This window comes from Cyrtonyx montezumae, unplaced genomic scaffold (genome assembly GCF_038088225.1).
Source record: "Cyrtonyx montezumae isolate F1298 unplaced genomic scaffold, pur_monq_1.0 scaffold_12, whole genome shotgun sequence".
Lineage (NCBI taxonomy): Eukaryota > Metazoa > Chordata > Aves > Galliformes > Odontophoridae > Cyrtonyx > Cyrtonyx montezumae.
Window position 1 is genome coordinate 1,765,952 of NW_027071848.1, and position 13,220 is coordinate 1,779,171.

The 13,220-nt window shown below is 40.6% G+C and overlaps 1 protein-coding gene across 1 annotated transcript in view; it reads right to left on the reverse strand.

Annotated features, from left to right (window-relative positions):
* Positions 1-13,220, reverse strand: part of TENM4 (teneurin transmembrane protein 4) — a 334,278-nt gene that overhangs the window by 168,174 nt on the left and 152,884 nt on the right. Inside the window, exons 6-7 of the mRNA XM_065729933.1 lie at positions 7,691-7,861; positions 3,528-3,742 (exon numbers count right to left, since the gene is read on the reverse strand). Of these exons, the coding sequence (XP_065586005.1) occupies positions 3,528-3,742; positions 7,691-7,861 (386 nt within the window). The remainder of the gene's footprint in view (positions 1-3,527; positions 3,743-7,690; positions 7,862-13,220) is intronic.

Consider the following 13,220-nt stretch of genomic DNA (forward strand, 5'->3'; position numbering starts at 1 on the left):
CCTTTTGGCTGTCCATACTTAGCTTTGTCAGGAACAAGAGTTGTTGGACAGATGCTTTTTAAATGCAGACTGAAGGAACAGGTAACTACAGACACCACAGGTACAGTTCATCTGAACATGCTGGAATCTCCACGGTAGTTTGAATCAGTTTTCTAGATCTAATTCAGCAGGCAAAGAAATTTCAGACACTTCTAGAATGCAGTTTGCCTCATCCTGAAGTTGAAATCCAAAAAATAGACAGTATATCGTGCCCTAAGGCATTCATTTCTTTCTTGAGATGAAAACAACTTGCAGGCATCCAGCCACAGAGAGCTGCTGCTGTTACAGCCCAACCTGGGTTATGCTTAACCTGGGGCTCCCTGCCAAAAGTTTCACTCTGTACGTATTTGTAAGATGGTGCTTCAGATGTTGATGACTTTGCAAAGTTACCACTTTGTGAATATGAACCAAACCACAAGTGGATTATGCATTATTACGTTTTAATTAATTCAGAGATTTTTAATACATAATTGGAGTTATTGAAAGCAAGGAAATTGTAGATAGAATACCATTTTAATTAATTCAAATTGTATAAATGGGAAAATGTGTCCCACAAGCTGCGGTGGCCAATCCCTAAGATTTACTATTTAAAAATTGGCCTATGTTGGAAAGAGTTTAAAAACTGATCTGATACAGGAAAATTAAAATTAATAGGCCTCAAGAAAATTGCTAAACTTGTATTACAATTTGTTGAGAAGAATTAGAAAAGGTGCCTAAATTTTGCCTTCTGCAAGCTCTGTTTTAAACACTACAAAAAGTCGGAGCTTGCACTTTCTTCCTACTTACAAGTGTCCGTGGTTGCTGGCAATACCAGTAGAAGATAGATGGTCACAGATGGAGAAATTTTGACAAAGAAAATTATAGAATGGTTTGAGTGGGAAGGGACCCTTAACATTCATCTGGTCCAACTCCCCTGCAATGGACAGGGACACCCACAGCTCCATCAGGTGCTCAGAGCCCATCCCCTGACCTTGGGCGCCTGCAGGGATGGGGCACCACCACCTCTCTGTGCCAGGATCTCACCACCACTGTTGTAAAAAATGTTTTTCCTTCTATACAGTCTAAAAATCTGGAAAAGTTTCTTGTTTTAGCATGGAAAAATATGACTTCAAGCATTCTGCCAAATTCAGGAATGCATGCAAAGGAAACAAAGACCTGGAAAAGAATGGGTTATGTAGAGGTGCATGTCACAGAAGATGGAAGATGGATTATTTAAACAGAAGAAATATCTGCTTATCTAGTTCAGAAGGAAAGCTGATTGCCAGTTCAAATTTTAGTGCTGCCAACCCTTTATTACATTCTTCCAGAGAGGAGATTATCACTGCCTTAAGCACACATTTTGCCAGAGTCCTGTCTATGAAATTCCTGACAAAATTTGGAAATCCAAAACTCTTTGGTCACATTTATGGGCTGCAGCAGATACTCCGGATTATGCAAAGGAAAGATGAGATTTGTGTAATGTTTTAACTATGAAAGACCAGTCCACAATTTCAACACCAAAAACGGGTTAGCTGTTTAATGACTCCTAAGGCAAATAAGTTATGGTGAGATTAAATGCTAAGATTTAAACTCTGTATAAAAATGTACAGAAGGAGAACAACATTTTAATCACAGCAGATTTTTTTAAATAAATTTAGGGAAAAGGACCATTTCATAATCAAATTAAATATTAACTAGTGATATATCAATATTATTTAAATATCTGCAGTTTCCTTAAGTCATTTCTTCAGGGTCTGGGGAGCTGTTTCTATTACTGCACTATGACTCCTATTGTTTGAATTAAAAAGTCCCTATGGTAATTTTTGGTGATGTTTTCATCCAGACACCAATTGTTATTATTATTTATGTACTTAGCAGCACTTGATCTGTGCCTGTTCAAAAAGCAGCACTTACAAGGTCTTTGTAGAAGTGCACTGCCTCTCCCAGCATGTAATACTGCATCCCATCATTCAACTGATGCACAACTGCACTGTTTCAGATGGGAAAGGTCCCAGCGTTGGCAAAATGTGCATATGGTGAAGTTGGTGAGAGCTTCTAAATTGCTTAAAGTATATCTATGGGTGTGAGCTTCTTAATTGCTTAAAATATAACTACAGCTGGGTGGAGCTACCTGCTAAATTCAGGCAGTTTGCTTTAAGTTCAGTATAGTTTAGTTGAGATTTAGGTGTTACATTTCTGTTTAAACAATTGAATCCATTCATGTAGTAAGTCCTGTTTGACAGTAGATATTAATAATCGTTATAAACAGGGAAAATCGGAGTTAATACTGAGTTCCAATCCACAATCTTTTGTTGTGACCATGACTTTTTAATTTAAATAATATCAGATATTTAACTTCTAAATGTCTGAATCTCTCCCTAAAGAGAGACTGATCAAAAAGTGGGCAATAACAGCACTGTTGTGTCACTGAATTTATGACCTGCTGATCCTATTGAAATATTTTAATTCTGCAGAAAAGCAGGCAGAGGAAGCGTGGATTTATGACACCTTTTGGACATAAATAAGTTGCAGGTGTGTTAATAAGTAGAAAATAGCATATTACTCTCAAAAGCTGCAATAAAAATCTTTGTTTGCTCTAAAAGAAAATAAAGGGTATTTCTATAAATCTTTAATAACGGTGTTGGTTTCTGGACTTTCAGTTTAGAATGGATGGCAAGGGTAAGTTACAAAATCACTATGAAATTGGCAATACTTTGATAACCTGCTGATGCAAGTGGGAATGTGACGTTTTGCACTGCCCAATAGAGTTATGTCCTAATGCATTAATCAATCTGGTTAACAGCAACTTAAAAACTGAGACAGAAAGCAAAGAAACTAATTGACAAAATCCTTACTTAAGGGGATGGTTCTTCAGGGCATTTGCCAGAAAGTGATTTCTTGACAAATGTTTTCTCCCAGTGTCTTAAGGAAAGATACTAAAAAGAATAAAAGTCGTACAGAATAATATCTGTATCTTGATTCCTGCTTAAATAAGCTTGTGGCTTTCTGTAAAAACTCGATTCTGTTTGGTTATACATCAGTTACTGTGCTCTGGACAACCTCAGCATAATCTGACAGTCAGCATGCATAATGTGAAGACTTGGCTCAAGGCATTTCAGCATGGACAAGGAAAGGAAATTTTACTCCCATGAGGGTGACAGACTGGGGCCTTGCAGCACTAATCATGAGAGGAGAGAGGCTGGAAGAGGGGCACGTGGCATGAAATACAGGAACAAGAGATGGTTCACGTGCTAGAAGCAAGCAGCTGATACCCACAGCTTTTTCCCAGAGTGGTATCTACTGCTTTGGCTGTGCCCATAGCACATCAGGCTAATGTGTGTAAATATCTTGCAAGTGACACTTGATTGTTTTTCTCTGGATATATGACCAGATTTTCATATCATGCAAGCATGCAGCAAATCCTTGAGAGAAATAGCTGAAATAAAAACACCGTAAAAAACCATAAATTCTAAGACAAGTGTTGCTTGATTGAAATGAGGTCCCATTACCTGTGTATGTGATGGTGGGAGGCCTTTTCTGCCATAGATGCCAACCAGAGCGGCCTTTCCTAAAGACACATTGAATTTCAGATGCACTGGGTGGTCGATGAACACCTGAGATCTCCAAAAGATACCGGGAGGGATCTTCTGTGTGGCTCGTCTGCCAACATCAATTTCTCCAGAGTCTATAAAACTGTCGTCTGGAAAGAAACTACTGGGCTTTCCTGCCAAAATACAGGAACAAAAATCTTGGATTAGCCTAAGATCCTAGAAGTAATCCAATCATACTTGTATCTCTGACATAGATCTTGAGAAACAGACTATTAGTGTCCCGAGGTCTTCAGAGTACTGTGTGTTGCCAATCCTTTTGATTATGGGAGGAGAACTGGCAGGGTTATTCTTGGCTTGGGTAATTGTTTTCTTTGAAAACATGAAAATGGGAAGAGTAACCAGGAGAAAAATGTCCCGTTGTTCAAATATCAACATCAGAGCACGTGTAATTACATTCCGCAAAAATAAATCATTTTTTGTTATAACATAAATGAATGTAAGTTCACTGATGGAGAAGTCATCATTAAATTAGCAGAGAGAAGTGAAGAAAAAGTGAAGTAGACACATGTCACAGAATAGAATGGCAGCGTGGAGAAGAGCAGCGTGAGTGACATCTGAATGGGGGAAGAAAAATGTTTCTTTATTAAATTAATGTTGGTAACATTTTTAATTTGTTCAACAGCCCAAAAGAAAGGACTGAGAAAAGAGATGAAGGAAATCATGCCCTGCACTTGAGTAATATCTGCTATGAAACTGGAGAGCTTTTAGTTAGATTTCAATACAATCTGCAAAATGTGTTATGGTTATCCATCTTCCTTTAGCAGCTGAGCCAATGGAGGCATCTGCTTCTTGAAGTGCCTACCAGGTCGAGGAGCCTGGGATGGCAATCTGCACGTGTTGTAATGTGAGGGAGACAGCAGGGAGCCCAGCATCCCTGGAAGACAGCTGGGAAACTCCAGGTTAGGCATCCATGCACTCACGTTCTCAAAATTGGTGGCTGCTTCAAAAATATCTCAGCACAAAGAAAGCCAAGGGAATGGGGGCAGGATGCAAAATAAAATCCTCATCATAAAAGCCTCATTTTATTGTTTCAAATGATAATAGTTCCTTTAGGCATCAAAATTCCCTGAGTACCATCCCACTACAGACTCAGTGGGGGAGGCAGAGGCAAACTGCTCGCTGTCTCTCTGAAATCTGTATCTAAATTATCCACACGTGGACAGTCCACAAAAGAAGCATCTGAAGACATTTCTTTGTAGAAAGGAGATACTTTGTTTTTCCTATTAAAGTTTTTGTCAGAACTTTTGATCCAAGTAAGACTTATCCTTGGTTACTGCACTGAAGTTAGCAACTGCTTAAGTACGTTGTTGGAGTGATGATGGCATTTTTCACTTCTGTGCTGTCTCATGGATTCAGTTTTATGCACGACAGCATAGACTAGAAAGCAGTGTACTCTCTGTCATAGAAAAAAGCTACTGGTTGTTTTATTAGCTTCTCATTTATCACCGTTCACCCCATTCAAATAAAAACAAGGTGGAAATCTGTTGACCTTCTATCCTTTTCTAATCAAAGTGCATGTTAACAGGGACAATCAGAAGAAGCAGCTTAGGTAGACGGCCATTCTCAGAGACCAACCTGGCCTGGTAGCATACAACTGCACAGTGAACATCTAGCTGGATTCTGAAGGGGATTGCTTAATGAACTGGATTGTAAATATATATTTGTTATATTAAAAATTACTTCTACCCCAGTCAGGATTCAAGCAAACAGTTCCCATGTTTTTGTGCAAAGTTTCTTTGCTGGAGGACAGCAGTATGTCTGAAGTGTGATGGGAACCAGAGCTGCCATGTCTTGCTCCATGGGTTCAGATCTCCCCACAACTCTTTTCACAAGGCTCAAGTCAGTTCTCGTCTTGCCAGCCTCAACCTAGAGTGGAATCAGGCCCTACAGATTAGATTCTTCATAAAGAAAGTCCAATAAGAAAGCAATTTCAGCTTTTAATCAGAAATTAAGTTTTAATCAGAATATTTGACTGCTTAAAATTAACTTCAGGTCCAAATCCTTAATTGGGCTGTCAATTACTTTGCTCTTGCCATGCATTACCTTGAACTTTTTAGTTGCCGTAGCAACCATTCCTAATTTATTTGGTTATCAAAATGAGCCGTTTCATTTCGGCCCCTGCTGAATCTGCTGGTATTTTTGATAGCAAGGTACCCTGACTCATCAAAACACTTAAGAATACACTTACACTCCCTCTGACTTCAACCACAGTTAATTACGTGCTTAAATGTAAGCACGTGATTAAGTGCTTTGCTAAACAGGGATGGGCTTAAACACCCATAAATGCTGTGCTGGAGCACAGCCACGGATGAGAACTGGCAAGACACTGGCAATGATTCATTCAGATCAGCTGTAAGACTGTCTGTTCCAAGCTATTTCAGTGTGATCAAGAGAACTTTCAAATAGACTTTAATCCATTTTGTAAGTGAATTTCAATTACATCCTTCTGGATTAGAACAGCAGCCATGCTGCACTGCTAGTCCAGTATTAGTTGCATACTCATGTGATGGGGAAAGAGCTGTTTTAAGACTGGATGTGGTTAGTCCTGCAAAAAAGATTTCATCCTGATGTGTTTATTCAGTTAGGAGACGACTCTCTCTTCTAAGCCTACGGCTTCTCAAACGTCTCTGTGAAGCCCTAACTTGAGGGGTCATCTAATGACACTCCAAGGGGATTTTCCAGATTTCTCTTTCAGCAGAGGTTTTTAGGGAACTTTTGCTGATGCCATTAAGCATGGCTGAGAAAGAAATCAAGTGGAAGTCTCTGAACTGGCCAGTACATACTTACATTTATTTTCATTATGACTTTTAAGAGGAAATAAACAGATCAAAACTTCATTTCAAAAATGAAACACATGGCAAGCTGGAAAGAAAAAAAAAGGATCTGCCATGAAGTATTTTTGAATACAACATATGATCTCTGCAGCTTGCTGTACTATCTGGTAAGGTTTGCTGAGAATAACTTGCTTAGTTGATTTTTTCCTTGTAGAACATTGTTGTCAGCCATCAGTTGTTAGTAAATACACTTCTAAGGAACACACATAATTACAGCCTTCACTTGGACTGATAAAGGCAGAGAACAATAAGAAAAAAACATCCTACAATTAATTTGAATTAAATAGATAAACATAGGCTCCCTGCCAAATTCCAGGGAACTCTAGAAACTTTTGTTTTCAGTGAGTTGCCAGAACAATAGCATGCTTCTTGTCTCTTACCCACAAACATTCACGCCACAACTAAATACCAAAAATAGCCAAGGACTTCAATTTTTGGCCTTGTACGAAGAAGCTTGACACACAAACAAAAGAGCTTTTAGAAATTTGAATCACAAATCGGCTTTCTGAAACTCTGAATTCCTCATTTCTCCTATTAGGTCTTGGGAAAGATAAATCATCTATCCTTTGCAGAGCTTATGGGTACTTTTAGCAGTGCTCCCCCTATACAGAGCACAGTGAGATCTAAATCTACTGGCTAGTGAGCTGCTGAATTGAGCAACCATTAGTTTCTTCTAGTTTCAGTCAAAATTTCAAGCTGACACCATGATGATGCTTTGAGGAGAACAGACCCTCTATTTGGACACCTCTGTAAAGAGATGTCCAACCATGGTGTATCAATACTCACTGTGCATTCAACGTATATTCTTTGGTCCTCAAAACAATTGGTACATAGCGGCAATGAGAAGGCAAAATCAACTATTTTTGTTCATTAAATGTTCAAGGAATCTCATTTTCTAGTCTTTTTTTCTCTTCCCTTGGAAATAGCCATTACAGACATTCTTCACACTGGACTTCTGTACCCAGAGAGGTGAGGTACAGAAGTTCCACCTTGAGAATACCTTGGAAGTGCGATGAGGATTGCACACACTTTTATCACGCGAGTGAGTATCAGAAAGGTATTAGAAACATATGGAAACAAGACTGACAACTACTATAGCTCTAGGCGTGAAAGACTGGAAAAAAGCTCCTGACAATGGCAGTATTGAAGGTAATGGAACATGAGATTGGATGGCTGGAGTTCAGAAGCAGACAGAGGACTGACAACATGGACACACACCAACCATACCTTCACTGGTTCCTTTGCCTTTCCTGTCAGGTAACTCTAACCCTGTGCCCCCCGAAGGATATAAGGAGACGTCCGTTGGCACTGGCCAACTGCTGGATGTGTCTTCTGTGATTTCATACATCTGCCCTTCCATCGGCTGCAGGTGCCAGTTTAGGCCAAACAGGTGCATGGCTGTGGTGAGCAATGAGAGAAGTCATCTTTTTCTGTCTGGGACAGTTGAAGAACTACAGGGGCAATTTTCTAAACCCTCACTCCACCACCTTGTTAGTGCTCATTGATTTAGGACAAAAATGAGATTTGTGGGGTTAGACAGCCCCTATCGATGACCAATTTCATGGGTCATTCCTCCCACCTAAGCCAGTTTTGGAGCAACTCTACTATTCCACCTAGAACCACTCCCAACCTGTGGCCTGTGTGAGGGAATGATCAGGTGCCATGTTCCAGACAACTCCCAGGGCTGGTGACGATGCAGTGAACACAAAGATACAAGGAGTATTACTTGTCATCATAACAGCAGATCCTAGGAAATGAATCATGAATTTGCTTTGCTGTACTTGAGGCATGTTATATAGGTTCACCTCATTTTTTTTGAACCCATCGATTCAACACACTCTTCAACACATCTCTGGCAGTTTTTTCCTGAGTAAGACCAACTAAAAACTAAAGCAATTTTAGATCAATCTTGCACACATTCCTCAGCTCTAGGAATGCGAGACTGTGATTGAGCACTCCTTAGCCCAATTCAGCTGCTCCTATTCAGATCAAAGATACATCCTCAAGGTTTGGAAACAAGAAACGCTGTTCAGATTTGTGTGAAAACAAGACATAGCTCTCTGTAGGTTTCTGGGCCATGCAAAGTCATCCAGTGCACACTTGAATCTATTCAAGGTTTTACATAGAGACAAATGAAATCAAAGAACAAGACAAAATACTGTAAAAACAAACACGTATGAGGAGTATGGAAAATTGTATGCTTACACAACTTATACTTGCCCCTTGAAAATATAAAGCAAAACAACGTGGCTTCCCATATCAGTTCTTCCTTTCCCAGCATAAACATTTCATATTCAATCAGTATCCAGTTTAGCTTCAGGCTCTCCACAGCTAAATGATCTGATATTCAACAACACTTGGAATGACATTTCTTTTTTAAGGGAGTGCCTTGATATTTTACACTATAATTTCTCCACGAAACTGTTCAATGGCACTAACATCACAGACATTTAACATAAACAAAGAGTCAAAAAAAAGTAGAAGAAAATTAGAGTATTTCCATTTCATATAGTTCTCATTTTATACATAAAGATACATCTGAGCTTGGCAAATGCTGTCAGGGACAAGTGGTTAGTTTATTTAAACCTGTGTATCGGGAACAGTCTTTTCAAGATGATTGAAAAGTAATCTGAGAAGTTCTCCAAAAACAACATGTTTAGGCAATTTTGCAAAATCAGTGACTTTTTCCACTTCAGTTTCAATTAGGTCATCTATCATTTACTAACACAAGTAAACTTGTCTTTGCACTAATACAGCATCACAAAAACAATGAGAGTAAAACTCTCATTTTACCATGTAAACAGGGGCTGATTGTTAACAAAGTCTTGATCATTAAGAAAGAAAATACTCTCCTAAAACCCCCAGACAGCAAGGAAGGTCTCCCAGGGATCTGGTCACAACTCAAGCATTCTTATATATGTACATGTACCAAGAAGGAATGCTATCAACTGGTAATCCAACCAGGACACTTCAGGCAGAGTGGCCAGATCTGAAGGGAGAATATTTGGCAGAGCCACAGTGCAAGGGAAAAGAGGAGATTGGATTGGGAGGAAGAAATTTGCAACAAGCATTAGGCATTGCCATTTCTGCATAGTATTCTTGTGCTTATATGGCCCTCATCTTCATCAGGGTGCCTGGAGACTTCCCAGCTACTAATCTCATAAAATAATATGTGGTGGGAGTCTTATTTCTACCTCATGGAAAGGAAAAAGAGAAATACTGTGGATAAGGGGGCTGACTGAGTTCACTTGTTTGGGTATTAGAATGAAGCTGTGTGTTAATTCACTTTACATACTCTACTCAGGTTCACAAGCCCCAACAGGCATTTCATTCATGCCTCCTCCAGAGGTTTCACTGCAAGCTCAGTCCCAGTTGCTGCCCGAGGATGCTATCCAGACTCCTCATGGACCAGATGTGTGACCCAGGTGCTGTTCTGGAGCTAGTGTGGTCCAAGCACATGAGATCCCACATTTAACCACATGGACATTTGCAGTCAAAACAGAATGAAACCTGGCTTGTTCACTCCTCCAGACTTGGTCATACTGGACAGCAAGCAGTCCAGATATCTGGCATTAAGTGCTTAATTCCAACTTCATCTACCAAATATCTGTGTCCCACAAAGACCTGTATGAGCTTACACAAAACATCACTGGCTCAGGCATGAATTAGGCAATAAGTTTTCACTAGATCATTTGAATTGCTCTATCCTTCAGTTATCACAGGGTAAGGACCCTCCTCTCCTGCAAGGAAATGAAGCTGGACAAGTCAGCATTGTTTGGGGTCCAATGGGAAGGCTGTTTCTTCCAGGCATGCAAAAAACATTTAAAAATGCCCAAGAGGAAAGGACAAAATAGGGATAAAATCTTGCTTCAATCAAAGGACAGAGCTGGAGGTTTGGAAATTCTCTGACTCTTTAATTATTCATCTTCTCAAGCAAGTGAATCATGGCTCCTTGTCACCACTCATTCCTAAATGTTTACAAAGCATCTTACAATGTCCCAGCCTAGGAAATATGACAAAGTTGGACATAACACAGATACTGTCTGTGTTAGTACACACAGATAAAACTCTCTATGCTATTATACAGGAACGCATTAATAGGACAACTTCTGTCTTTGTTTAAGAGTTTTTGTCTGAAGCAAAAAGCTTCTTGTGTACGTGGATCCCAAATCTGCATCTATTGCCCTGCTGAGGGTTTCTAATTCAGTGCTGCCAAGTACAATATAGAAACCTAGAGATATTCACAGCCACAGGACAGACATCACACAATTTCTGTTGCAGGTAAGTAATAACAACAAAAGCCTTTCTGAAACCAAAACAAAAGTCTGATTTGCTTTGGAAACACACTTTGGTACCACGAATGCTGCTAGGAAATCAGCTGGCTAAGTGCTAATCACTGCTCCCTTTCAAATATCTGATTTGCAAGCTGATGGAAAATTCAGTCCTCTTCTTCTCCATCAGAGTGCCATACTCATGCTAAAAAGTCATGCAGTACCAGCAGCGGATGACTTGGGTCTAAAACTCAGTGGGACATATAGAAGTGTTGATACACACAGTTGTTTAAAGGTTCTAGGACAGCACAAATCAGTTTGTTCTGTGCTAAACTGATGCAAAGTTCTTTTGTGTGGGGAAAAACAAACAAACAAGAAAGGGAATAACCCTGGAACGATGGAGGAGAGACACAGTCGCGTACTTTGAAGTGTTAATGCTTCTAAAAGCAAAGTAGAGCTGTAAAAATAGTTTGAGACTCCTGATGTTCTCAGTCTCCAGGTCAATTGAACCCACTGCTGACATTTTCTCTTCGTTGATTTTTTTTTTCTTCCCTTTGCTCAGCTAGATAGAAGATGTGGCTCCCAGAGAGCAAGTGCCTTCCTAAAAGCCCCCGTGTCCTTCTCCTCAACATGATGCTCGGCTGATAAGCAGATATCGAAGGCTCCCCATGTATAAGAAGAGCACACTGCAATTAACAATCATTAAAGTGTACCCTTTTGTAAAATACCATGTAGCTTTCACTGCCTGGGAAGCCCGGCGACATGCTCTTTGCAGAAACCTTGGTTACATTTCCCATGGTTCATAAAACTCTTTTGTCCTCCCTCCCTTGAAATGGAAACAATACTTAGGAGAAACCCTGCATGTGTGCTCCCTGGGCCGTTTCAGCACCAACCACTTGTGGTAAAGACATCTGGGACATCTGGGCCATTATGCTCGTGTTTTGACACCACATCTTTGACTTGCACATTTGAAACGAGAGCGAAGGGTGAGCAAAAAGTGCCCTGAAACTTGCTGATCGGGTGACACCGTCTTCTTGTGGCAGAATAAACAGCCCTATCCTCAGTCCTAAGGCACCTCTGGCTGCCTTCCCTGGGGGGAAAAGAAGGGATGCAAACCCCACAGTGCCTTCAGGGTCTGAGCACCCTGCCAAGTTCAGCATTTCAGTGAGTTGCAGCTATTCATTTGCTGGACTCAGATTCACTTGAGGAAAGCAGATTTACAAACAGCTTTAGCATCAGCGGAGCTATTTAACCACCCAAATAAATCAAAGTTTGTATGGGTTTCACCAGGTATTCAGGATCGTGATTCTTTAGGTTCTAACACATCATTTCTCTCTGCATTGCATTACTCCTACTCCGCAGCTGTTTATGGAGACCGTAAGCAACATTAGCTGAAGCTGTTAAGCCAAATAAAGAGGAACACCCTTTCAAAACTTGCCTTCAAGAAAGCCAGGCTTTTGGGTATCTCTCTATTACTGCCACTTGCTTATGACACAGTGGAACACTGAGGTCGAAACATCTTACTCAGCGGAGTGGAGAACAAAGAAACCAGAATAGCATTTAGGATGAAAAAGGACAAACAAAGATAATAATTCACATGGTCAACAAAATGGACATCTCTTGGGACAGGCTGATGGAGAGAAAGGAGTAAGGAGAGAGAGGCGGATGATTGTGATAGATCACAGGGGGAAGAAAAGACAAGGCGTGCTTACTGAAGCATATGAGACCCCCAGAAACCACTCCGGTCAGCAAAAAATTGAAAAACACACTGCTGGCCCTTTATTAGCTTGTTGCTTTGCCCAAAGCAGCAAGCTAAGTGTAATAAATAACCGAACCAATCAATTACGATGTTTGAAATTAAGGCCGTGGCTGAAGCCACCAGCTGCTCCTACAGTGCTGTTAAATGCATTCTCACAGTGGATCTGATGCTGCCTGCTCTGCTGCCCTCTCAGAGCTCTCTGCTGAAGGTGCTGATGCTGGCTGAGTGATTCCTCACCTGGGCGAAGCTCTGAGAGAAGCTAATGAATGGAGAAAACAGCAACTGCTTTATGATCTTGCCCTGAATGCTGGAAAAGCAAGTTTCTCGGAATGGAGAACAAACCAAGCAGTGAAATCAGCAGCAGCACGAGCACAGCGGACAGCCTGGATGGACTGTGAGCCCACGGAGCATCCAGGCGAGACAGAAAGACTTTCAGGCTTGTAATCTGTGAAGCCTCTTAGCACCGTATTTTGAATCTCTATTTATCCAAGGATGGAAGTGCATTTTGCATAAAGAAGCCAAGGGAGCACACAAAAAGGAGAAAGGCAGAGTGAGAAGGATGAGCTGAGAGGCACTGACGCCTTAGTGAATAGAGAATAAGAATGGAAAGAGGAAGGAGGAGAGAAAAATGCAGAAGGAAAGAAATGGAGAAAAAGGAAGGCTAGGAAAGAGCAAAGGAAAGATGGGAAGGCAACAGCAAAGGAAGCTGGAGCTCAGCCAGAGGTTG